Raw genomic sequence first — 25,307 nt, forward strand, 5'->3', positions numbered from 1 at the left:
TCATTGAACTTGAGTCATGTATTGTGTCAAAAGCTACACGGCATTAAGGAGCTCAAATTTTGCCAGGGGGACATGAAAAGTGCCACTCACATCCACTCAGCAGGACTTACCCCCCCTTCCCTCCCCAGCCCTCCCTCCTCATCTCAAGGCACCCACTCGTGGTGCTCAGACCTCTCTGACACAACGCACGCTGCTAGTGGCACCGTAACTCCTATGGAAATTTCTAGAGGATAACATTTCACAGTGAAATAATGTTATAAAAATTCATCAAGCTTTTTCAAAGTCATTATTTTAATACTTTGTGTTTCTAAACATATTGCACAGCAGCACACACCTATGGCCAGCTAGAACTCTACACTTCCCTGGAGGTACAGAGCTCAGATTGGTGAAACTTTATTAATAATATCTCCATGCAGGAATTTTGAACAACAGTATCCCCCAAAAAGCATAATTACAAGGCAAGATTACAACATTTTGGACCGAGGACGCCTTGGTACAACTCTGCTAACAGTGAGCAAGTGTTAACTGTTCCCTCGTAGCTATGCTAGGTCCAGGTATTATCCATCTTCAGCACAAATGCATTTCTGCTACTACAAGTATCACCAGCTGAAATCAGTACTGTGCCAGAAGATAAAATGCAATTGCAGATTAAATGCAGCTGGTTTACTATGTATTTAGAAAGGGACCATCATAACGAGTATTATCAGGTTTTTAAAATTGTAAAACCACAAACTGCTCATCAATTCTATTACTAAAACTGTATTTTGCCGGAGCATTTAGAAATTCTGTGTCATTTCACAAATGGGACCCATCAAAACTCATCCTCTCCTTCCGTTGCCAGCTTTAAAAAAAAAAAAACCACCACAAACCCATTAAGTCAGGTAATAAGTGAAGCCATGATGTTAGCTGCTGTACTGAAAGTAATGCAATGAAATTAAGCATTTTTTTCCCACTCAGCTCATGCAATAAACTAAAAAAATATTTTGTTTCTGCATGGCCAACAAGCCATCCTCCAGTTCTCACTTCCTTGGAGTTCTTTTCCCACTGCAGGCAACCTTAAATCACATTAGTAAATTGTATACAGTGTTATACTCATCTTTGCTACCAGTCCTTGCTCAATAAACAAATTTGTCCCTTCTTGAAGATCACTTTTAACGTAGAGTTGAATACATTTCAGCATCAGCGAAACGTTCTGGAATTCATTCTTGTCCAGCTCCTACAGAAACGCAGAGCACTGTGCTTTGTTAGTCTGATAACCATAGTGCTGGGCATTAAGATGGTTAAGATTATTTATGGTACTTGCCTTCCTCAGTGCTTTGTCTAGCTGGTTGAAGAGAGACTTGCTGTATTTCTGGGGAGGCTCTATTTCTCTCTCTTCAAGCAGTTCACTTATTTTCTCAAACCCCTTCCCTTTGAAAGCATCAATGAGAAGCGATTCCAGCTGCAGAGGGAGGGGAAGCAAACAACTAGCAAGTGAAATAAGGGGGCATTTAGATTGTTGCAGCACTGATTATGAGAAAATACTTGCAATGCTATTTTAAAAGTTGTAGGGGTTTTGTTTATTGATTTTTACTTCATTTGTTTCTCTGCTTTCATTTTACTGTTACATCTGAAAGTGAAGCATCAGTCTTAACCTCCAAAAGAGGCAGGACCTTTGAAACCGAGTAATCTTAAGGGATACTGAACAAGGAAATAAGCAACTCCTTTAGTCCACTCAGTTTGTAATCCTTACCATGTCCCACAACTATTACAATCGTTCCTTCCCACTTACTAAAGAAAAAATTAAGGGGTCTGCTGCACTGCCCACACTACATTAAATTACTAAAAATGCTAGGTCATACCCTATCCATTTAAGAATACACCTTTCAACATATATGCAACTATTTGTAAGATAAAGCAAAGGCTGTGTTTAGAAGATATTTACATAGTCTTCTCCCCTGGCTGCTGTGTTGCCGTTCACCTCTGTATTCCGTTCTTTGCTTTTTTCTTCCTTTAAAAAGAAAAGGGAAAGACAGCCGCTCTTTCCTGCCCCAAAACTGAAGACCGGTTGGTTTACCCACCCTCTCTCTCCCAAAAGGCTGATTTTTCCCCCTTTATTTCCTAAGAAGAGTTCCAAAGCCACCCCACGCTTCCACCCCAAAGGTTTTATGGAAGCCGTAGGGGAGCCCCACGGGGGATCACGCCGTGCGTGGGTCCCCCCCCCGCGGGGAGCGGCACTTACCTGGGCCATGGTGCGAGAGAGGCAGGGGGGCTCCGGCGACCCTGGGGCTGCTTCACCCCCTCCCCACGACCCTCGCACGACCGTGCCCGGCTGCTGCTGGATACACCCGCGTTTGGGGCGAAGGGGAGATGCTCGCCGGTGTTTCCCACGGCTCCCCCTTCCTCAGCAAACCTAACTCTGTCCCCAGCCCTTAGAGAGGGGGGGGGGAGGGAGGGAGGAAAAAAAAAAAAAAAAAAAAAAAAAAAAAAAGAATTGGGGAGGGAAGGCAAGTTCCGCACTAAAAAGCCGCACCTGTGGGGTGGCTCGGAGGGGACCCCCCAGCACCCAGGTCCGAGCAGGAGGGTGGAAAAGATGGAGCCCAATAGCTGGGGGGGGGGGGGGCACAGCCACGGCTGGTGGTTTTTTGCTACAAATTGGTTTTTGTTTTTTTTATTTTGCACGACTGAGGGTAAAGTTCAGCAAATTTTTAGAGGGGGCCAGAGGAGGTGAAAGCGAATGGGAAAATTCTCCAGAACAGGTGGGATAGCTTAAAGGATTATTACAGCACTAGGCGTTCAACGGGTTTGTATCTATAATATTATGCATGCTTTAATTTTTTTCGTTCTGCTGTTTAGAGCTAAAAGCAAACTCCCCTCCTCCAAAAAAAAAAAAATTTAAAAAAATCGGCTATCTCTTCCTAAAAGAAGGTAGCAAAAAATGCTACTTGTAACTTTCTAATAAGTTAAAATATGCTGATCAATAAGAAGCCACTGACCCCAGCTTCGTGTTTTAAACCTCGCGTCGCGGAGCACAGCGCGAAGGGAAGAACGTGCCTTAAAGCGTTATTAACGCTTAATTAGTTCACATCTAAACGTAAAGAGCAGGTGTGCGCGTGCATTTAAGGAGGAGCAGGTTACTTGCCTGGTCCCCCTGACACCCTCCGGGGGGGGTTTCCAAGCCAAAAAGCAGCTCCGACCCCCGCTCGAAACCCAACGTGAGGGGCAGAGGTGCGTGTCACCCCCACCCCGGCACCGGGGGGGCAGGAGGGGCAGAGCCCTGCCAGACCATCCCCAAATTTGTAAAGGTCACTTTCCCCAGTGTTGGGGGGGATTGGAGCAAGACACACGCACCCCCCCCCCCCCATCCATCTGCAGGTAACGGCAGCGGAGCCCACTCGGGGGCCGGCGCTGCTGCCCCGCCTGGGGGCCGGCCGGGAGCCCCCCCCGCCCCGGGGCCGTCCCCACCGCTTAAAAAAAGCCCGAGTCGTCGCCCGCCGCTGCCCCCCGGCATGAAGCTCACCTGGGACATCAACGACCCCAAACTGCCGCAGGTACCGGGGCGGGGGGGGGCGGTGGAAAAAAAATCCCCGGCCGGCTATAACGCGGGGCCAGGGGGGAAAAATTTCCCCCTGAGCAAAACTTTGTTTTGTGGCCGGTTTCTTTCTCCTGCAGCTTGCCAAATGTAATTCCATGGGTTATGAGGGGCTGCAGTAGTCCTTGGGAAGCTTATAATAAAAATTCGGATTTGATACACAACTTTGGGCCAGGTGTGTATGCTTTCCTAAACCAATCTTTAACTCCAGCGTTTGGCTAGTTTCCTTCTCCCTCGTTCCCCGTTTAAAGAAATGTTGAAGAGAAGCTTGGATTGACTATTTTCTGCTAATACAATTTGAGCTACCTAAGTATTTCATTGGTTTATTGATGTGACATTTTTTTGTCAATGCATATTTCACTTTTTTCTAGTTGTGAGCTCTGAATGCATTTTTAACTCGCATCTTTTTTTTACCTTGGAGTTTATTTAATTTTACAGAGCCCAGGCAATTACAGAATAGCTTAACACTGTAAATGCTGGTAGTTTACCTGCATTCACCGGGATTGCTCACTTGTGGTGTATATATATATATGTTAAATGAGTGTTACAGGAACTCTTTACTTGCGCTGTAAATACTTGGAGTCTAAAATCTTGGTCGTTCTTTTTTTGTTCTGGTAACTATATTTTGGTAAGGAACTCCAGAAAGCCAGTGAAATGCAAATTGAAATGTTCTTTCTTTGAACCACTGTGCATATATTGGAAGTATATTTGCAATGGCAATTTTTTTAATTTCAATTTTTTGGCAGAAGCCTTTTTCAACTCTTATTAGATGACCTTTAAGGAACCATTCCTTAGCTAAAACTTCTAGTTTCCATCCTGCAGGTGCATGGTCCTACAAGGAGGAGAACTTAATAGTACACATGAGCAGGATAACTTCGGTCCTGTCTGTGCGACTGGTAGACCAGTCAGTAAGTTCTGGTAACAAGGCTGATCTCTTACGGCTGGGTAACCTCACTGCAAAGGGGCATCTGTGACAACAGACCGTGTTATTATGACTGTGATGCAAAAGAGGAAAGGATGCTGATTTTTCTTTTGAGATGTGGAAGCTCAGACGGGCTTTCCCCTTTTATAGAGCATTTCTAAATAAGCTATTCTTTCAATATTTCTTCTGCTGCTGCTTGGGTGGGCATAGAAAAAGCCCTTTTTCCTCATTACGTATTGTGTAACAGGGCAAACCCACCGGGCTGCGATACCCTGCTAATACTCTTGCCCTCCCACCCCCTGCCGCAGGAGCCCAAGCACTTCGATGCCTTCCAGGAATGGCCCGACGGCTACGTGCGGCTCATCTACTCCAGCGAGGAGAAGAATGCCCAGAGACACCTCAGCGGCTGGGCCATGCGCAACACCAACAACCACAACTGCCAGATCCTCAAGAAGTCCTGCCTGGGGGTGGTGGTGTGTGCCAGGAGCTGCGCTCTGCCCGACGGGGCCAGGCTGCAGCTTCGCCCCGCCATATGCGACAAGGCTCGGCAGAAGCAGCAAAGTGAGGGGTGCTCGGGGGGAGGTGGGATGCCCAAGGGACCCCGTTTCTTTCAGCTGGGCTTGATTTCTGAACTGGGATCGCCCTTGCTTGCGTGCGGACTAAGGCATAATTGCAAAGGCTGTGATGAATACATTTATTCCCAAGTTTCATCGATGTCTGTCTGTAAATACTTAAGGGGAAAAGTATCTAAAAGCCTTTAACTCATTAGCGTTTATATCGGGTATGCCGCTCTAGTTCATACTGTTCAGTTATGCTTGGCAGTCGATGTTGGGTTTCCTTGAACGTCATATTTTAATCTGAATTTCAGCAAAGGCTGATCATATCGCTCTCGAGCTCTATTTTACTCTCAGACAACATCCTCGCCTTTAACTAGCGTCTTCAGTAGTTTCTTTCTCTCTATTCGCAGAGAAAGCCTGCCCAAACTGTAACTCAGCCCTTGAGCTGATTCCTTGCCGAGGACACAGTGGCTATCCAGTCACTAACTTCTGGAGGCTTGACGGCAAAGCAATATTTTTCCAGGTAAAAAGCATGCATACATATGTGCACACATATATATGAGTTATAGCTATAGAGAGAGAGGTGGTTCTCTCTCTCTTCCCCCCACCTTTTTCTTTTTGTCACACTGAGCATGGTGGAGTTCTGGTCTATGACTGAATTCCTCTGTAGTACCAACATGGCAAGTACAAATAACAACATTTGGTTGTCTTTTTAAACACAGTACTTGAGAGTTAACTATATTCAGTTTTAAATGTAACATCATTATTGGTGTAAAATTGTCCTGTTTACAGTACACAAATATGAACAAAAACATTGTCCTGCGCCCTGGTGTGTCTGACAACTGAATCTCACTGAGGACATAGTATTTATTTGCTACTAAAATAAATAAATGGGGAAAGAAAATCCTTACTTAAATTGTACAAGTTGAAATGTGAAAATTCTATTTCATCTGAAAATAATCTTTTAATTTTAAGAGGATTTAAAAACTTGCCAGAAAAAAAAGGAAATTTAGAAAGCTAAAATCTGAAATTTCATGTTGATCTTTTTTAGCAACATTAGGACAAGAATTTCACAAAAAGATTCTGTTCTATGAGACTACATTCTTTGCTGCTGGATGATATTCCCCCCCCCCCCGACCCACACTGCAGTGAATTCTGTTCTCCAGTCAGTAAATGGAAGCAAACCGGCCACATTCCCAAATTCTCATCTGCATTATTGTAATTATTATTAAGATATTATCTTACAGACATGTGAAAACTGAGGATCTTTACCATCAAAATAGTTGATAAATCCTCGCTTAGAAGTTAATTTCTATTTGAGAAACGGCAGCATTTTAAAAGCAATTTTAAGTTTCCTACTTTACATTAGGGACTATATGTAGGCCCATTCAGGGGAATGTAACAGGTAAGGACATGTAGAATATATTGTTTCAGCACATATCAGTATAGCTTTGGATACACAGATCTGCATATCCACAGATGTTTCAATAGCAGAGCATCTTTGGATGGCTTTCCAGGATATACTTTTCAGTCCCATTCAAGAAGTTTATTGTTTTTAGCATAGCGAGTATTGGTCATCTGGTGGCGTGAAACCTCTTTAAAGCCTATTTATAGTGTTTTAGCGGTGGCTGCTATAAAGCAGAACTGAGATCCTGGATTGCAGAAAACCAACCAAACTAAATTCATAATCTTTTTTTTTTTTTTCCCTTGGCTCTAATTAGCTACTCCTGAATGTCACAAACATAGGTAACACCTTTGCTCCTTCATCAGCTCTGCAGTCCTCACTGACTTCTCCCTCACTTTTTCCTTCCTACCTACCTGCAAATAATGATTTATTACTTTTACATTTAATCCCTCCTTGTTGTTTAGTTTCTCCTCCCTGTTCTCCTGTGCCAAACCACAGACGATGCTGTGGCGACCTCTCATTCTACTTATTGCATTTTCTCTTCTCTTACCCCCTTCCAGTTCACACCTAATTCTTTGTTAATCCTAATTTAGGCTAAAGGAGTCCATGACCACCCCAGGCCAGAGAGTAAACTGGAGGCAGAGGCAAGACGAAGTGCAATTAAGAAGCAAATGTCCTCTTTTCACCATTCCCAGAAAAAGAGACCTCTAAACTCAGAGGTAAGTCAAAGTCATTAGTCAGTTAAAAAGGTGTCACAAGTAAAGGTTTTAGACAGTTTAAAAAGTGTCATAAGCAAGTATTGGGGATCCCAGGGCAAAACAAAGCTTTACACCACACTACATCTGTTCATTTGGGGCTGAAATGAGCAATAGCACAAGTGTTGAGACATATATGTGTGTGGGGGTGGTATGGATTCCCAAATCTCAAAGATCTACTTGTCCTCGTCAGGCAGGAAGGTACCACGACAGCGGCGGTTATCCCGATAACCTACAGAATCTGCCATGCATGGATGGCCCAGAAAGGGTCAGTAGCATCACAGACACCAATTTTTCGATTCCAGCCCAGTCTTACCCTTTGCTGCAAAACGCTGACTTCTACAAAACGTCTTATGACTCGGCCAGCTTCCAAGAGGACCAGCTATCGCCCTACCCAAAGTGCCCCAATCCAAGGATCTATGTGCCCAGGCCATGCAGCTATGAGTTTGGGGTTCCTACCTTTATAAGCTCTAGCCCGTACCCAACGTTTTACAAAGATCTGACGAATCCTGCCATCGACGCAGACCCCCTCAGCTTGAACGGATCTCACTACAACGCTGTGACCGTCCACGATAAGAGCTTTGATAACGCCGGCAGACATTATGGGCTGAAACCAGCTTGGGGGAAAACTGGCGGTGGAGACCGGAGCGACTATGGACAGATGCAAACGAGCGCTAACCACCCTTATTACAGTGGGGACTACCCCTGCAGGTATGGTCCCAGCCCCTCTCCCATAGCCCCACCGTTGCAAACGGTCATCACAACCACCACCAAGGTGTCCTACCAGGCCTACAAGCCATCCGCGCTGAAATACAGCGACGACCTCTGCGATATGAAAAATCTTCAGAGCTATACCCAGATGGCAGAAAACGTCTCGGGCGCAATCTATTCAGGAATGAAGATTCAGGAAGACTTTGGGATGATAAAGTCAGCGTTGCTCTACCAGCACGACCCAGTCACCACAAAGTCCAAACCAGCTGAGGGTGTGGAGACCTATCGGTATGGGCCACCGCTCAGGAACAACTATCCTGAGCACGAAGGTCAGACCTTAAGGTTTGAGAGTGCTGAATATTGACTAAATGTTGCCTAACTGGCAAATACATGCAAATGAGAAAATACATTCCTGTGCTGACTGTGTGCATGCTAAGCCCAGTGGTTTGGGATTTGAGGAGATGTGAGGAAGCAGTACATCATGATAGCTTATTCCCCAAAAGTGCTTTTCTGGAGCTATGCTGGATGACATATATTTTGCAGATGATTTCAAGCCAGCCTCACCTAATCTCTAAAATGGCATGAGGACCTGAGCCCCAAACACACCTGGGAGAAGGCAAGGTGGAGACACAGCACCTCTGGAAGTCAACAGCCTCCTCTGACGGCAGGTGTGATCTGCTTATAGCCACAACCCCTGCCAGATGCCTCAAGCTTTGAGAGAAAACGCTCCATCTGTAAAAAAGAAAATGCTTACCAGGTAATGGGGAAAAAAGATGAAGGCAGGCAGCTATAGATTATAGTCAACTGAACAAATGACAGAAAATGGAAGAAATAAAAGAAATGAAAGCAAGACAATTTGCAGAATAATTCACCTGAATGGTCCATTCACCTGCCATAACCCATTTGATGAATGGAAAGACCAGCTAGGCTTCTCTGAAATGAGAAATGAAAAACCTACACGCCGACTTCGTGTCGCTTTTTGATCCCCTGCATCAAGAGTAGAGACTGTCCAGCCTTTCTATGCAAAAAGGAAAGCCCAGGCATAGCCCCACTGCCACTGAGAACCGACCCCCTGCAACGCTCGACCTGGAGGCAAGAAGGGTAAGGTGACCCCCACCAAGCACGCCTGGCGTCGTGTGGGTGTCAGGGTTACGTATATGGTCCTGAAAACAATTTGCAGTGAAACTGCTTCTTGTCTGAAAGGGTCTGGCGCGCTGGTCAGACCAATACTGCACAGGTATCGCTGCAGAAATGCACTTTACCCACAAATACAACTCCATCCTGTCTAGAAATGGAACATCCTAGCTGCTTAGCAGTACAGGTCAGTGTTGACCGCACCTTCCCTGGTTGCCTTTCTGCACTGCATCTCCATTAGATCTTTTTCCTTCCTCCAAGGGACTTCTAGTCATTTTTCTCTCTGCTATCGTAACTCTCCATGACAGCATTGTTGTCCTGGAAATGAAGCAACCAACAAACTGAGAGGTCAGGAAACAAAATCTTCGGACACACTTCGCTAAACAAAGAAAACATAGGGACTTGCATCCCCAGATTCTTAGCTAATTGAACGAATTCTCCATTAGGCCAGGAAGAAGAAGAAACAGAGGGGTACTGCTGGCTTAAAACTTAGGTATTTTGAAAGCTGCCTAGTACTGGGGAATGGAACCTGTACCCAAACCATGTGTGCTGAACAATGGAGCTTTATAGGCACAGGGGATTGGTCAGGGTTACAAAATTTCTTCTTTTTATTAAGTTACCATGTATCTTTAACTTTTTGGACACTTTTTAAAAAAATATTTGGTTTATGTTTATTTTTCCTATGTTTTGAGTAATGGTATGGTACTGTACCCTTTCAATAAACATGAAATCATGGTTGACAATGAAGTACCATGTAAACAAATGTGAGCAGCAGGCTAGTTGGCTTCAACACACAGAACCCTGTTACGCTATCATCAAACTGGTAAACAAATCTTACTTGCAAAGCACAGTGTACAAATACCTGAGTATTTAAAATCATTATTTCTGCTGTAGCTTATTTTCTTTCTGTTTGTATTTTTTATTAAAACAATGTATGCAGTCTGATATGTGAAATTGAGCCCCACAGGAATTTAGCTAATAGCATTCTGTTTCTGCACTGGATTGTTCAGCATTTTAAAAATTCAAGCCATGTGAAGCTGGAATTTACAAAAAGACTAAATGAATTCATCTGCAGCATGTTCACCTTGTCTTTTAGGCTATTTGCTGTATACATCATTTGGCTTTTGTTAAACTCTTATGGCAATTTGTCTACCAGGTGTTCTAAATTACTGACAAGACCTTTCAGGTGAGCAGCCTCAGTTTGATAATTAGTGCATACAGTAAACAAAAAGAAAAAAGTTACCGCCCAGACTGATGCAAAGCTTTAGAGTTTAGGAATATATAACACTATGCCCTGAGATTTCTCATCTGTATTCCAAACCATATTGAGGTGTTTGGTGTGTAGAATAAAAATTAAGATTTACAGCCTTCTAAGCTTAAAAGAAAAAGAAACATGTTGGAGGGGAATAAGGCTAAACAAAATGACTAAAAAGTCTAGAATGATTCAGAGCAGACACAAAAGTCAAAATTTTAAACCTGTAAATTGCTCCAATTTATATTAACTTTAGAGGAGTTAGACAACCACAACTCAAGGTTCAAGTGTATTAAAACATTCAGACAAGCCGTGGGGGTTTTGTGCTGTTAATATTGCTGGTATGAAAGTTGTCATTGTAGCTGTATGCTTACATTGTTATGCTATGCTCTTAAACATAGCTGTTTAAGGAGAACCTCGTACATCAATTAAAATGCAGCCAATTGTGTTAAGATGCTACTTTTTGGGTGTGGACTTATTCCTAATAAACTTGACAACTGTTTAAGTGCAGTAAAAAGCTACAGTAGCTATTACCTCACCGCATCATCTGTAACACTAGAACAAATAAAACCACTCCAAATGTTATTACAGTCTTTCTTCACTTTGCTCCTTTTCACATACGAGTGTCTGGGACAAGGTATCTGTGCGTTACCTTTTTCAGATAAAAGATCAGATGGACAAAGTCTAGTGTTGTACCTAATTTTCTCTCCAAAATATAGAAATGTAAAGGCAATGTGAGCTTCTGTAACAAAAAAGCTGAAATTGAAAGCCTCCTTGTTGGTTTCTATAGCTGCAGAATTGACTTTAAAAGCATGTTTCTCAAGCAAAGCAGCCTCCTGAAGAAAGATGTGCTCCCTTCCGTCCCTGAGTAAGCATCTTCTCTTCCATTAACCGTCCCCTTCAAGCGTGGTTTCTGGTCCTGCCTTGAGCATGAGAGGAGCCCCTTGCCCGCCCGCATCCTGTACTGCGGCAGACGTCTTCATCTGAAAAATTCCAGTTGTTATGGCCAACTCACAGAGGGATGAGGGGAAAAGGCACTTTCAAACCTTGGCCACCTGTGGCTCCGGCTTCACATGGGCTACAAGGGCCCTACTGAGGTAAAGTGCCATCTGTCCCCACGCGGAGGCTGCCCTTTGTACCAAAATAGCAGCCTCTTAATGGCAAAGTTTAAAAGCCCAAGTGTTGAATGGATGTCTCCCAGAGACAAAAGGCTGTGTGACAATGTTTTTCAACCGCGTACCCACCGAACACAGCCATATATCATGCATCTGACGGGTGCAATTACACGTGGGCATCATTTTGTGGTCCCATCTCCTCGTGCTGGGAGGATGGAGCCTGGCGCGCTGTCCCGCGCCGCGGCCACGTGTGTCCACCCAGTCCTGCCAAAGATCTCCGGTGAGAGTCTGAGCAACTCGCTCAGCCCGTGCTCCTCTTCAAAAAGCAGGTTACCTCTGAGCTTTTCAAATACACTAAATGCTATAAACAAGGCACGCAGAAACTTGGCTGGTTTGGGCTTCCTGTGCTTGAAGTAGTTGGTCTCCTCATTTTGGGGTACAGACTATCATCTCTAAAGACAGAGGCAAGCTTTCCTCCGAGCTCTGCGGGTGGAAACCAGAGGTATTCTACAGACACTGATGATGCAACAGAACAGAATATGATTTCTGAGACTGGTTGGGGCTTTTTCCTGGGGATTTTCTGGGATTTTTTTCTGGATTTCTAGGGTTTTTCTTTGTGTCTTTTTTGGGGAAGCTCTCTAGTACAACCGAGCTCCTCCCATTCACAAAAGTAGATCGTGTTTCCTGAGAGACACCATTTAGCAGGATGCACAATGCATTTCTAGAGATGCATTTAGGAAAGTTCATGTCATTCCCACACTTATCAGTAGCAATTACATGCAGATGAAAAGGGGAGAACTGGGATATTTAATGTTGGAGTAATTCCTCCCAACGCACAGAGTGAGAAGTTAGTCCAGGCCTGTTAAAACCCCTCTGCATGAGAAGTAACGAGACCGGTGTACGGTGATATCCCATGTCTGGATAACTGCCTTCGGTGTTCTAGCTGAGTAAAGTAAATATCTGCCTGTCACTCACAAGCAAGGGGAGGGTGGACCAGTTACAGTTTATGTAGCACTACAGTTGGGATTGTGCAAAACGAATGCATTTCAGCAGGACACCTCTGTGGGCTCACAAGAGTCCATATGCAACACGAAGATCAGTGGGATGATACAGGTGCAAATAAGTATTGCACAGAAACATCTCTCATTTGGCTTAAACTCAAACAAACAGGAACCAAATGAAGTTTACACAGCCCCTATTAGCTTCAACATGCATGCTGGCACTTGTGATGGCATTTAGGAGAAGCCAGTTTCAGGTACTTAGGCTGGCATTTGAGCAAAGCATCAACACCTTTAAGGACCACAGCCAAAGAAGGTTCTTTCAACAGAAAATTAGCAGTGGATCTGCTCATGTTGTTGTGTAAAACGAGCAGGGAAGCAGGTGCATGAGGATGTTCTTGGAGGTCCTTTCGCAAGGCTCACAGACGCGGCTGCAGTTCCTGGGTCTTTTTGTTCCAGCCTGTTGCCTTTCCTTTGGTTTCCTGGTTCATAGCAAGAGCACAGCTCGGCACCTCTCTCCTGTCGTTATGACAAAATGAAGTGTTAAGTGACTGGGTTGCAGTGCTCGTCCTGCAACTCCGCACCATGTTGCAGTTTGGCTTAAACACTGGCAAGTGCTGTCTACAAGCCTTTCTGTCTTCACACGCGTGAAACTCTGGGGAGTGTTACAGAAAGCACCAACAATTGACAGACACAAGGTCCCCACAACAGAATTTAGACTTAAGTGTTGCACCTGTGCAAAAACTAATACTGAAATTATTTAAACATCAGACCCCTTGCTTGTGCCAGATCTCTGATAAGGGACTGTAATTAGACTAAAAATGCCCCAGGAGCAACCAAGAACATTATTCTACGGCCTTCCCAGATAGGAGCGCTAAAGCAGCTGTAGCTTCCTTCCCTTCCACGGTGTAATCGCCTTGGAGAAGGGATTACAGTTACACAAACCAGTCTTACAGGCCACATAACACTGAGGTACGCAAGCCCGGCAAGGTCCCAGGAAGCCTCTCGTTAGCCCCGCGGCCCTGCAGGGGAAGGTAGCCGGGGGGTATCTGTGGAAATTGGCTGGCAGCACCAGAGGAGGAGGAGGGAGCCCATCACTGGGCGAGAAGGGCGGCAGTGGGACAAGGCTAAGCTGAGGAGAGGGAGAGGAAAGGACACGAGGGCAGGGAGGGGACATCACACCGTTTCCACTGACGGTGGAGAGGTACTTCCATGCACGTAACGTATACATGTAACAGTAGCGTTCAAACACATCCTTACAGCTGAATGCACGGTTCAGTGCTTTGCTACGTAGGATCAACTCCTCTTGGATCGCTGCCTGAATTCTGCCCGTGTGGATGATGGTACCTTCTCCCTTCTCACGTCCAAGTCTCACCTTTGAACTTCCATTTTACCCGGGAGGCACCTCTGATGTTTTATTTCAATAAAGGAAATGGGCATATTCTGTTTCAGAAAATATACTGTTCTTTTCTTGTGCTTTCATTTCAGCAAACTACGTGTGAGTGGTCAAATCCTTTGGATTCCAGAAAACCGATTCCCATAGCCCCACGTTCCACCCAGTTGACTTGAGGTAGAACCAATTAATCTGTCAACAGTGCTTAAACCATCACAAAGTTACCACACCAGTTAATGAGGACGGGAGCTGGGGGCAGGGGGGGGGAAAGGTGTAATTAAGACAGCTTCCCATTTTTGCTCAGCAAGCCTGAGCTGCCAGCTTGGCGAAGCAGATATGAATCTGAATTTCTAAAACAATTTCCTGCCTTTCCATCCATGGTACCACTAGTAGTTACCGTGCTGAAAAGATCGCCTTTTCTTGCCTGTCGCTCTCAAAAACGTTAAAAAATAGGAAGTTGAAACTAATGTTGGGAACTGAAGGTTACGATGAGACTTCACTGCCAAAACTACTCTCTGACTCAGACGCTAAATATGCAATTTTTATTAACCATGTTTCCTGTACACACTGGAAAAATGGGGGTTACAAAGGTCTGAGAAGAAAATTCACAATTATTTTTATAATAGAAACACACATATTTTAGAGTACGTATAGCATTCGAAGTTCCCCCCTGCATCAGTATTAGCAACGTGCATTTTAATAAATTGCTTACAATAAATGATTAAACAAAAAAACCAAACCATCAGGGGAAAAAGTAACTTCGGACTTCGTTACCGCTACGGATATTACAAATCCCGACTACACGGCGGCTCAGCTGGTGGCTTTACTTAACACATAATTACCGTTACCATGAACAGTGGCAGTTATGATCGAGGTGATTATCTCGTGTTATCATGGTGCCACCTTCAGGACACGGGTGTCGTGGCTCCCGCCGTCAGGCGCGGCCCCTCTTGCACACCCCACGCTTCCCCACGCCGTTTTGGCTTGTCACGGCCTTCCCCCCCTCCGCTGCGCGGCTCTTGCCCCCCCCCCCCGCACACCCAGCGCCCTCCGTGTCCTCCACCCACGCAACCCCGCTCCCACGCGCCCCCCTCCCCCGCCACGTGACCAGGGCCGGAGGGGCGGGGCCAGCGGCAGGCCCCTCCCTCCCCCTTCGGCCCCGGCGCCGTCGCCCCGGCGACGCGGCAGAGCGGCCCGGCCCGGCGGCGGCGGTTGGGCGGGCGGGCCGGTGTCTCGGCCTCCCCGGCTGGCACCGCAGTGAGTGGGCGGCCGCGCTCGGGGATTCGGCGGTTGGGTGTCCAAAGGGGGCGGCGGGCGTCCGTGTTGCCCGGGGTCGGGCGGTTTGGGGTGGCCCCGGGCTGAAGGGAGCGGCCGGGGTGCGTCGTCCGTCCCTGAAGAGGACGGTGTCTGGCAGCCCCCCAGGCTGACCGGTCACTAGCGGCCTGTCCCCCGCGTGTGTGAGGAGCTAGCCCGCTCTGTCGTGCTGGGCTCGGGAGTAAAAGGGGGCTCCGGATCGGTGGAGGCTGGGATCCCGCCTGCTGCGGCTCCAGTAGGGCAGGTCCGGGCCTTGAAATGTTCAGGGTTAATGAGAGGAGGCGAATTTTTATTTATGAGAAACAGGGTGAAACTGCCAGGCCAGGCGGTCTTGAGTTTCGTAGCCTGAGAGGAGAGTTGCGCTCCCCTTTCCGCCGTGAGCGTGTCTGAAGGAAGGTAACCGCACGCTCGTGAGAGGTAACCGAATGAAACGAAAATTGGCATGGAAATGGGCATTCGTGGAAACTTACAGGGGTGAGGCGGTGCTGAAAGATGAGTCGTCTGTGTTCCTTCTGGACACCGCCCGAGGCTGGAGACTTGAAAGCCTGGCAGCAGGTCTCCCCGAAACCATTACTGTCCTGAAACCGGCCGTACCGCTCGTTGCACTGCGGGAAGAGGTTTCGCGGGGGTGGGAAGAGGTAACCTTGCTGGCACGGAGCAGCGGCACGGGCGGGTCACTGTTAAGAAACATCCTGAAAAAGTTGGTGTGGGTCATTTGGGTTCGAAGCCAAGGCCGGTTTGGAACAACATAAGGGAAAATACTTCCAGCAAACTGGAGTTCCTGCTTTTTGATATGCCCCATCCTGAACGCCCGATACGAATAAGTAAAACAACATTGTAGGCTTTTGAAGAGATTTTTTTAAAAAAACGTATCTAAGGCATTATATTTGAAAGTACAAATATTTATCACCATGTTGTTAACTTCTTGCTTGCAGCTGAGCAGTCATGCTTTTAAATAACCACTGGTCTTTGATTAGAGTAATGGATTTGTAGTTAATCTCGAGAACTGGGTCCACCTGTCATGGACCTGATTACTGTCAGCTTTAGTAACATACAGTCACTACAAAGCAGGTTCTTGTAGCAACAATTTGTTTGTTGGTTTGTGGCTGTGGGTTTAACTTCTAAAATTTGTATCGGCATACATTCTGTACTGTGCAATACTGCCAGTTTGGATCATTGAGAGTAGTGCCATGCTCTGTGAACGCTTTTGGTGATTTCAGCGGTTACTGTAAACAGGTTGGTGAAATTGGGCTGTGTCTTGCTTATCTGTGTGGGAGGTCTTTATCAGGTCATATATCCTAGTTTGTATTTTAATTTGAGAGTAGCCTACTTAGCATGCAAATGTAAAACTTTTGGTAATGCATAATACTTGTACAGCAGAAATGCAGATGATTTGCTGTTATTCATTACATTTTGAAATGTAATTCAGGCATCTGAAATAACTTAAAGTTGTTGCTAGTGCTTAAAACACCAGTAATACAGTAAAAGTGAAAATTTGCTTAAATTATTTAGTACTTGTTCAGCTTCTCTAAATTTCCACAAATTACTAGATTCTTTCAAGTTATTGTATTTTGTCCTCTATTTGCCCCCTGCTTTAATCCTTCCTTAATCCTGTGTGAAGAGATTATGGACAGTCTGTCATTAAGAGTATAAAACAAGCTGTTGTTTACAGTAGGATTTCTCTTTTCAGTTTGGTAGTTGACTATTATGACAATTTTACATTTTAGAGCTTCATATCGCTGAGGAAATAATATCATATAAGCTTTAGGATGGGAAAGGCCACTTCAGAGGCTTGCGTTAACCAGAAAAGCTAGATTGAGCCATTGTTTTTCCCTGGGTTGGTACAAAAGAGAAAACTGAACTGCAAATTTGAAAAAAAAATAAGAGACCACAGAGAAAAAGTTGCACACCTGAGCTGGGTATGTGTGGTGCCAAGTACAAAGTGTGCCAAAGTCTGTTGTAGTGAAATGTGAATCTCTAGGGCATTTATGTTCTAACTCATCATGCTCTGTAATTCCAGTAAAAGCGAAAGAAGCCCCTGACCCTGATGCCGCACCAGGCTGATAAACGCAAGTACTTGGCAGCCTCATTTATTCTAATATCGATGGACGGTGGCGGTTAGTGTCTTGCAGGATCCAGTGCTGAACTTCTTGGTCAGCAAACCTCTGCCACCCTCCAGCATTTCCTATGGACTACCGCACGCCATAGCACTGCCGTAAAATTGACTGTTTAGTTGTCCGTAGAAATCTTATCAATTTTTTTAGATACTTCTGTACGAAGGATGAATTCTCTAAAAAGTTGGAGAAGAGCTTTGAGTTAAGTGTGATACCTGCAGTCCTTTTTTTCACTGCGTGTGGTTAGTTTTCAGTTGGCGATGTCTCACTATGTGAGTTCTCTCGGTGATAAAGACAAGAAAAACAGAGGTTTTAATCTTGATATTTTGGTTCACTTTGTTAGAGAGCAAAAGGTTGGCATGAAATGCATGCGAGTTCTCCAAATTTTTAATGTATGTAACTCTAGGAGTTCAGGCCAGGGCCATCTTTGGCAGATATTGCTGAATCCCATCTGAAAACCATGTCTTAAACAATGTACAATGATATTTGTTGAAACAGAGAAACACAGGCACCCAAATCCTGTTACATTTAACTTCACTTCTTGTTATATGCCTATGTGTACTTAGATGCAAAATGCATACACAGTTTATCTTTGCTGATGCTTTAGTTGCAGATGCTGTGTTGTAAAATGTGTATTAGAATACTTTCAGGAAGTGTTTGGTTTGGTTTGTTTTTTTAATATATATATAAAACTAACAACTGATACTACATACATATCTTGCAAGTTATGTATCTTAACTTGGCATAAACACTTGATCATCTGCTTGTTACTGGAGTCAACAAATAGCCTTGTTGAAGAAATGGCATTACTGAAGGTAGTAAAGACTAGAGTCCATGCAGGCACTTTGGGGAATAAGATATAAAGCTGAATTCTGAGAAAAACAATAGACCTAAATATATGAAAGTCCAATTTAAAACCCAGTCATAATTTGAATTGTCTACGATTGTTACTTTTTGTTAAATCTATTTTTTAGCTTTGTTACGGAATCCGTTATCAACCAGTGATCTTATTTTAGTGTAGCGATGGCTTTTGGGGGGGGATGAATAAAAACTTCTTTATATTTTTCACTGCCAAACTGGTGGTTGTCTGGTGCAAAGATTATAAATTGAGATGTCCACTAGGTCACTTGTTATTGGCATCTTGACAGCTGATGTAAGATTCCTCCCTGGTAATAGAGGCAGCAGTGTGTAACAAGGTACATGTTACGACTCCTCCATGGAAGCAGCATTTCAAGTAATAACACCTTAGAAACATTGGTGTATTGTCCACACAGATGTTTCCTTTACACAGCAGACTAGTCTACTTGAGAATGCTGCGTTCACATTCATAAGAGGCCAATTTTATTGGTGAATTTTGCCAAGCCTGTGAATCTCAGGCCTGAGGCTTGTTACCAGCTGAATTTGAGTTCGTTAATCTGTTTGGACAGTCTCACAAGCCTGTAGCTAATTCAGGCATAAGGATAAGGACTATGGATTTGCATGCTGAATTCTGCATCTCCTATAGAGGTAGGCTGACAATAGATGCCAGTTGATTTGAGCTTGATTCTCCAGTCCCTGCTTACTCTAACCCTAATTTCTAGACTAGGCACCTTCTGTGGTTTGAAGGATTTAAAGGAACTAGTTATATTGAAGTGTTCTATTTAAAGAACACATATGGATCTGGGGGTTGTTATTGTTAGATACAAGTAGTAGAGTGTCTCCTTCCTAAAATACTGTAAAATTACATGTTTCCTTTTTTTCCTTTTTTTTTTTTTTTGTAAGGATCTATGTGAGAATGACCATGTTCTTCTGTCACTTAAACTTTATATCTGGATCTCAAAGTAGCTGTAATTTGGAGGAGACTCGTGAATATCCTGCTCCGTTATGAGAAGACATTCATCAACGTAAAACAGTCTGGAAGAAGATTTCTCTAAGAAAATCAAAGAGTATAGAATCCTTTAATAAAACGGACATTTAGAATTCATAAACTTTTGGCTATCCAGGTCTCAAAAAAATGAACCGTTACACAATCATGAAACAACTAGGTGATGGCACCTATGGCAGTGTGTTGATGGGGAAGAGCAATGAGTCAGGAGAACTTGTGGCTATCAAAAGGTATGCAACATCTAAATTCAGCAAAGGTACTTGCAAAAGCTTAAAGATTCTCACTTTTAACTTTGTTGTCTGCTGTCTCTGTATAATAGAAGAAAATTTCCCTTTTCTTTTTTTAAGGAAATCAACATAACAAAATTAATTTTTTTAATTAAGATGCTTAACAAGGTGATCGTGGGTCAGACTTCAGCTAACAGATCAATAGAGAGACACATCAGTTTGTCTAAGTTACTGATTTATCTTGGCTTATAAAATTGCATGCTGCTTTTGTTTCGTTCAGACATGCTTCCTTCTAAAAATGTTGTCAGGCTAACACCAAAGGAAAAGCAAAACTGAATCTGCAGTTGATTAATTAGGGAGTTTGTTTATTTATACAAATTGTAAGAATTAGAAATACCTTCCTACACACCCCCGCCTCCCCCCAAATCTTTTTAGGTACTGCATTAAGTTTCAGATATTGCTACAATGATAACTACCAAGTAACAGTATGGTCAGCTAAACAAAGGCTGTCTCCTTGGGTCTAATAAAGTTGTGTTGTGCGTAATCGTCAGCATTGTCATACTTGCCTAAAAAGATTATTACAAAACAACAAAACTTGTACTAGAGGAGTGGGGAAGTTCTCCTTGTATTCCTACAGAATTGCAAGCAGGATGTAAAGCGTAAGTTGAAATACCAGAAATTCTATGTGCTGAGATTTTTTTTTTTTTACTCCATATTGGATTTACTGTAGAAAGATAATTGTAACGTAATTGACTGGCTCTTGTTTTAAGGATTTCTGAGAATTTCAGGTTTCTCCATATACTGCTAGTACCATTACCTAAGTTAATAATACTAACCTAAGCTTAATAATCTGCAATTGATTATTTTCATTATTTTTAGGCAAAAGGAACAACATTTTGTGGGAAGTGTTTTTCATTCTCATTATTTCAGGATTTGGAATTCTTTTGTGTGATTTTTAAGTTTGGGATTTGAGGGGGGACAGTTTTGGTTGAAGATGTGTTTATTTTAAATGAAAATCTTGGGTTTAAATCTCTTCACTCTAGGCACTAGAACTTCACAGAAACACAGCAAATAACGACATTCACAACCCTGTCCCAAGATCTGAGCAACACCGAATATCCATGTGTTTATCTGCGCATGACTTACAAATAAATGTATTACACTGTTGCATATAATGATTAGTTTAGAGACTGTTGTGTATATATATGAGTATTGCTTGAAAAAATGAAACCTTTTTCATTTGGTACTTAATACCTTGGAACAGGTTTGTAAAAATGACTGATCAAGTCAGATGCTTAATTATAATGTTAAGCAGTCAAAATAAGCAGATTTCAAAAATATAATTTTCTCTTTTTCCTAGAATGTGCAACTTGGGCACAAAGAGGTGATTTTTCTGCTCTGAAATAGCCATGTTTTATGTGCAGTGTCACTGTTGCTTTCCTTGTTATTAAGAGCACAAGTCAAATGATACAAAGGGATTTTGTGTCCCTGATGTTTTTATAAATACCTTGGAGTATCATGGTCTCTCTGGCTAACTACTCCTCTAAAAATATGTTTGCAGTGATTAATCATCAAACACTTAAATTTCTAGCAATTCTAAGAGTTGAGTTTGTTTTTAATTATGTTGCTGATGGGTATTCTGGAATGTTTTAAATTGAGTTTAATACAGCTAATGCTACACTTGGAAAATAACATGTTGAGATTTTTTGTTCTAAAAGCATTTTGTAGTGCTCACTGAAAATACTTTCTCTCGGACTTGTATTTCAGAATGAAAAGAAAGTTCTATTCATGGGATGAATGTATGAATTTGAGAGAAGTCAAGGTAAAGTGGTAAACACACCACATTTAAAAATAAGTGTCTGGTTACGTTTGCATGAAGGAAAAGGGCATCTACAATACCTGAGCATAAGGCCAGACTCTGTGAACTCTTTAAATGGGGGTGACGGATTCCACAAAACCATGAGCTGCTGGCACTCCTAGAGCTCCTGCTGCTTTGTGGAATATCCCACTATTCTCAAGCAGTGGCCATGTCTCATAGCCAAGCCTCTTGCCTTTGAGAGAAGATATAGAAATTGATTTTGTGTGTGCGTGTGTGTTTTTCCATCTTGCTCTTTCATTTTAATGGCAGATTTCTAGGTGTATATCCAGTCCTTATATCCTGTATTTGGGGCATTTGTAGAAAGCACTGGGAGTTTTGGCTAGTCAAATGATAGAATAACACTTGAATTCCTGGGCTTAAATTCCAAGTCATCCCATCAGGCATCTGATTTTCTGTCTATACAAAACTCCCTATCAAAAGAGTTGGGTATCCACAATTTAGGTTTGACTTACTGGAGATTGCACATAATCAGTATCTCCAAAAAGAACTCCTGTAAGAGAATCCTTGTTCGTGAAAGTTTCATAACAAAAAAATTGCTGGGTTTTCTTATTCAGCTCTGTAAGCAAGAGCTGTTACAGCTTCAGCACTGTCTTTCATTGTAGGGAATTAGGTTTTTGTGTTAATCTTCACCCCAGCTATGATGTAAACCCTAGAAATAGATGTTTTAAACTACTATTTCTATTGTTGCTGCTTTTATTTTGAAATTAATTTAAAATACTATTTTGTTGTTCTTTGAAATGGAGATTACAAGATAAATATGGACTATCAGATGGACATGTTTTGTAAATTCTGTGCTAGAAACTTTTACATGTTAAAAAGTTAGTTCTGATAAGGAATCAGAGTCACTGTCGAGTTATCTGAAGACATATTTTTCTCTATTACAGTCTCTGAAGAAGCTGAATCATGCCAATGTCATAAAATTGAAAGAAGTCATACGAGAAAATGACCACCTTTACTTTGTATTTGAATACATGAAGGAAAATCTCTATCAGTTAATGAAGGACAGGTATGTCTTTTTCACAGAACAAATAGTGTGCTATCATGCTTTATTTAATGATTCTTATGCTATCTTGAAGAACACATTGGAATTTCTGGTTTTGGCTCTTCTTGCAGCCCCACTGATGCGAACAGGAGTTGCTGCACCTGCTTATCTGAGGGTAGAATTCTGCATTGCTCTGCATTACAATATTGCATATTGTAATGCTTTTGGAAATAAGTTTGTTCTGTTGTTAACACAACAGTTTGCATGTCTTTGGTGTGTAGAGCCATGAGAGAAATTCCAAATACTTTTTTTTTTCCTTTATTAGCCTTCACTTTAATGTATGAAGGATTGGATAAATATTGTTCGTTCTGCTTTTGCTCATGGATTTTGCTTAAGGTGGGGATGGTCATCTGCATGTACACGCATGCATGCTTATAAGAAAGACCTGTATATGGACTAACTGTGTGACGTTGCAATCTTGGACAAACAGTACGTAGCAAGGCTTGCAAGGTGGACTTTGGAATAGGACCTGCCACTTCAATAACATTTTTCTTTGCTGAATTCTTTTGCCTTTAATGTGTGTTTCCTTCAGACATTGTCATGCACCTTTATCTCCTAATGTGCAAAGCTCTTGGCTTCGCATCCCGAGATAGCTAGCTGCTAGTAATATTAGCATAATGTTACCCTACAGCTGAGAAGCACTGCTCTCCATCAGGGTTCCCTTAAGGGTACCACTGGGTAACACATCTACCCCAGTGCTGTGCTGTGCGGTCTCTTCCTTGCTACGTTACTGTGCATTCCACGTTCATCTGGTCGAGCGCACTGTTGGCCAACCACCTTCTACAGAGAGACAGTATCATGAACCTCTCTGCAGAGAAGTCCCTCTACAGCACTTAAAGTAAGTGAAATTAAGGCCTGGCAGCAAGCAAGTTTTGAGATGAGAGCTAGTTGCATCTGTCTTACTTTGTGTGCAAGACTTGACGGGTCTGTTTTCATCTGTTCATGATGTGTTGTGCAAAATGAAGAAATACATATGTGCTGAAAATACACTTTTTTTTTTAATTATGTGAAGTTGTTAATCTGTTTCTTCACAGAAACAAGTTGTTTCCCGAGTCAGTCATCAGAAACATGATGTATCAGATATTACAAGGGCTAGCTTTTATCCATAAACACGGTAGGTTTCATATTAGAGTTTAACTGTGTAGCACTTTTTTTAGAAAGTAAGATAATGCACAGGAACAAAAGTATCTAGCAAAGGCTATTAATTATCTGTAATAAAAATTATTCTTACCTGTTTCAAGTATGGTGCATTTTTAAACCACACCTGAAGTTACATTTTGTTTTCCTATATTCAGATTTTCCTCTTTCTTTTTGAAAGCGTTGGGTACTGTTCATGCACTGTTCAGTACTTTTTTTCCACCTTAGTTACCAGATGAATAAACAAACTAAAGCAACTTGTATGCTGTGCTATACTATGCATTTCTGTTTCCTCAAAAAGATCTATTTAAGGAGCATTTATGATATACTTTACAGATGGCAGTTTCTCCTGTCTTGAGATGCTAAAACTAATATGATACCCTATATCTAAAACAATATTAAAATAACTTGTTCACGAAGAAATTCAAACAGTCTCTTTATCAAATACAACCTGGATTTAAATATTTTAAGAGATGGGACTTTTCTAGGAATTACAAGCACAGTCTAAATAAGAGGTGCTTTGTGCTCACAACAACAACAAGTTTTACAGCATTTACAAAACTTTAATACTCATGTTTAATATCCGTCTGCAAACTGCATTCTGAAGTACTGGTATTAAGCTCCTTTGCATTTAGAAAAGTAGTAATTTACTTTCTTGCTCAACTCTTTTATTTCATACTTGTCCTTCACATCACATTGGTATCCTTAAAACTTTCGAAAGACAACAAAAATATTAACTGAAGATGAAATAAGAAACAATGTTCCCAGTGATCTCGGGCTTTCATGTACCCTGCTGAAGCCTGTTGATGAATTCAGATAAATAATTAGTTCTGTTCAGTACTACCAAATACCCAGAAATTGCCATTTCATGTCTTTCTGATCAAGATCATATATTGTTCTCTGATTATTAGTATCCTGTTTTCCTTCCTCATTTCTACATGAAATAAATGAGAAAATTAGAATTTAAGAAAAACTGCCATTTCTAAGTTACAATATTTAACATTTTGTTTTGACCATAAGTGTTTGGGAATGACGGATATGATAAATTTGAACATTTACATTTTACTAATAATTTCAGCCAATTTCTTACCGTGGTCATCAATTTCTGCATGCAGAAACTGAATGCTTTATTGTAGCAAGTGGATTTCAATCAAATCTATCTATATTCTAACAAATTGTGTGTACCAATTAAACAGCAGAATTGATTTGCTTAGCAACTTAATTGCTGTCCAGGTATATAGGTGCTCAAGCCGGCAGCAAGCATCAAACAAACTTCGTGTGCCTGCATTACTAGTATTGGCATTCCTGAGCAGAATTTTGATGTGTTTTATATGTCTGTGTCTGAAAATTGTTGTCACAATGATTAAAAAACTAGTTAAAAATCATTCAAGGAATTTTATAAATCAAGTGTGTCAGATGCTCGATTTTCCATTATCCAAAACTGACAAAGCAGTTGTAGTTTTTGCAAAAGATTTCAGTCTGAAATTGGTTTGCTATTTGATGTTGCTGCAATAGCCAATTCATTTTCAGTTTACATTTGTTAATTTAAGAGCACTTGGTGTAATAATCACTGGAGGAAAAATGTGTGTGCTTGTTGGGGGAAGGGTTACTGTTCTTTTATGTTGAATTGAAAAAAAACCAAAAAAAACCAACAAAAAAAACCCCTATATTCTTCCAAAACATCCCAAAGTAAATTTTGGATTATTCTATTAGAGGTTGCTGTTTAAGAAGTGAGGACAAGATAATTTGCTGTTCTTTTCTGTCTGGTCTTCTACAGGATTTTTTCATAGAGATATGAAGCCTGAAAACCTTCTCTGTATTGGACCAGAACTTGTGAAAATAGCAGATTTTGGTTTGGCTAGAGAACTAAGGTCTCAGCCACCTTATACAGATTATGTTTCTACCAGGTGGTAAGTA

The 25,307-nt window shown here is 42.3% G+C and overlaps 2 protein-coding genes across 8 annotated transcripts in view; both read left to right on the top strand.

The window, feature by feature from the left end:
- Window positions 1-3,488: 3,488 nt before the first annotated feature.
- Window positions 3,489-8,285, top strand: GCM2 (glial cells missing transcription factor 2). Its single transcript, XM_075052404.1, has 5 exons — window positions 3,489-3,530; window positions 4,802-5,054; window positions 5,461-5,573; window positions 7,049-7,174; window positions 7,404-8,285. Exons 1-5 carry the CDS (start codon window positions 3,489-3,491, stop codon window positions 8,283-8,285), a joined length of 1,416 nt encoding a protein of 471 aa, XP_074908505.1.
- A 6,680-nt stretch (window positions 8,286-14,965) lies between these two features.
- MAK (male germ cell associated kinase) overlaps window positions 14,966-25,307 on the top strand; it is a 32,223-nt gene continuing 21,881 nt past the window's right edge. For 2 of the 7 annotated variants that reach the window (XM_075052501.1, XM_075052507.1), the window contains exons 1-6: window positions 14,966-15,070; window positions 19,003-19,335; window positions 21,100-21,154; window positions 22,096-22,217; window positions 23,288-23,367; window positions 25,168-25,300. In XM_075052501.1, coding sequence (XP_074908602.1) covers window positions 19,235-19,335; window positions 21,100-21,154; window positions 22,096-22,217; window positions 23,288-23,367; window positions 25,168-25,300 — 491 coding nt within the window. In that variant the 5' untranslated portion in view covers window positions 14,966-15,070; window positions 19,003-19,234. Of the gene's footprint in view, window positions 15,071-19,002; window positions 19,336-20,692; window positions 20,717-21,099; window positions 21,155-22,095; window positions 22,218-22,324; window positions 22,369-22,884; window positions 23,092-23,287; window positions 23,368-25,167; window positions 25,301-25,307 lie in introns of those variants that run through there. The other 5 variants (XM_075052502.1, XM_075052500.1, XM_075052504.1 and 2 more) reach the window with 5 other exon arrangements.

Source organism: Buteo buteo, chromosome 20, assembly GCF_964188355.1.
Source record: "Buteo buteo chromosome 20, bButBut1.hap1.1, whole genome shotgun sequence".
NCBI classification, from domain to species: Eukaryota; Metazoa; Chordata; class Aves; order Accipitriformes; family Accipitridae; genus Buteo; species Buteo buteo.

What these genes read in the sequence shown, in the direction of transcription:
- GCM2 (XM_075052404.1), top strand. Translation starts at nt 3,489, where the DNA reads ATGAAGCTCACCTGGGACATCAACGACCCCAAACTGCCGCAG. An exon ending in GGCTCGGCAGAAGCAGCAAA is followed by an intron (nt 5,055 to 5,460) that starts GTGAGGGGTGCT and finishes CTCTATTCGCAG; the next exon opens with AGAAAGCCTGCCCAAACTGT. An exon ending in AGAGACCTCTAAACTCAGAG is followed by an intron (nt 7,175 to 7,403) that starts GTAAGTCAAAGT and finishes TGTCCTCGTCAG; the next exon opens with GCAGGAAGGTACCACGACAG.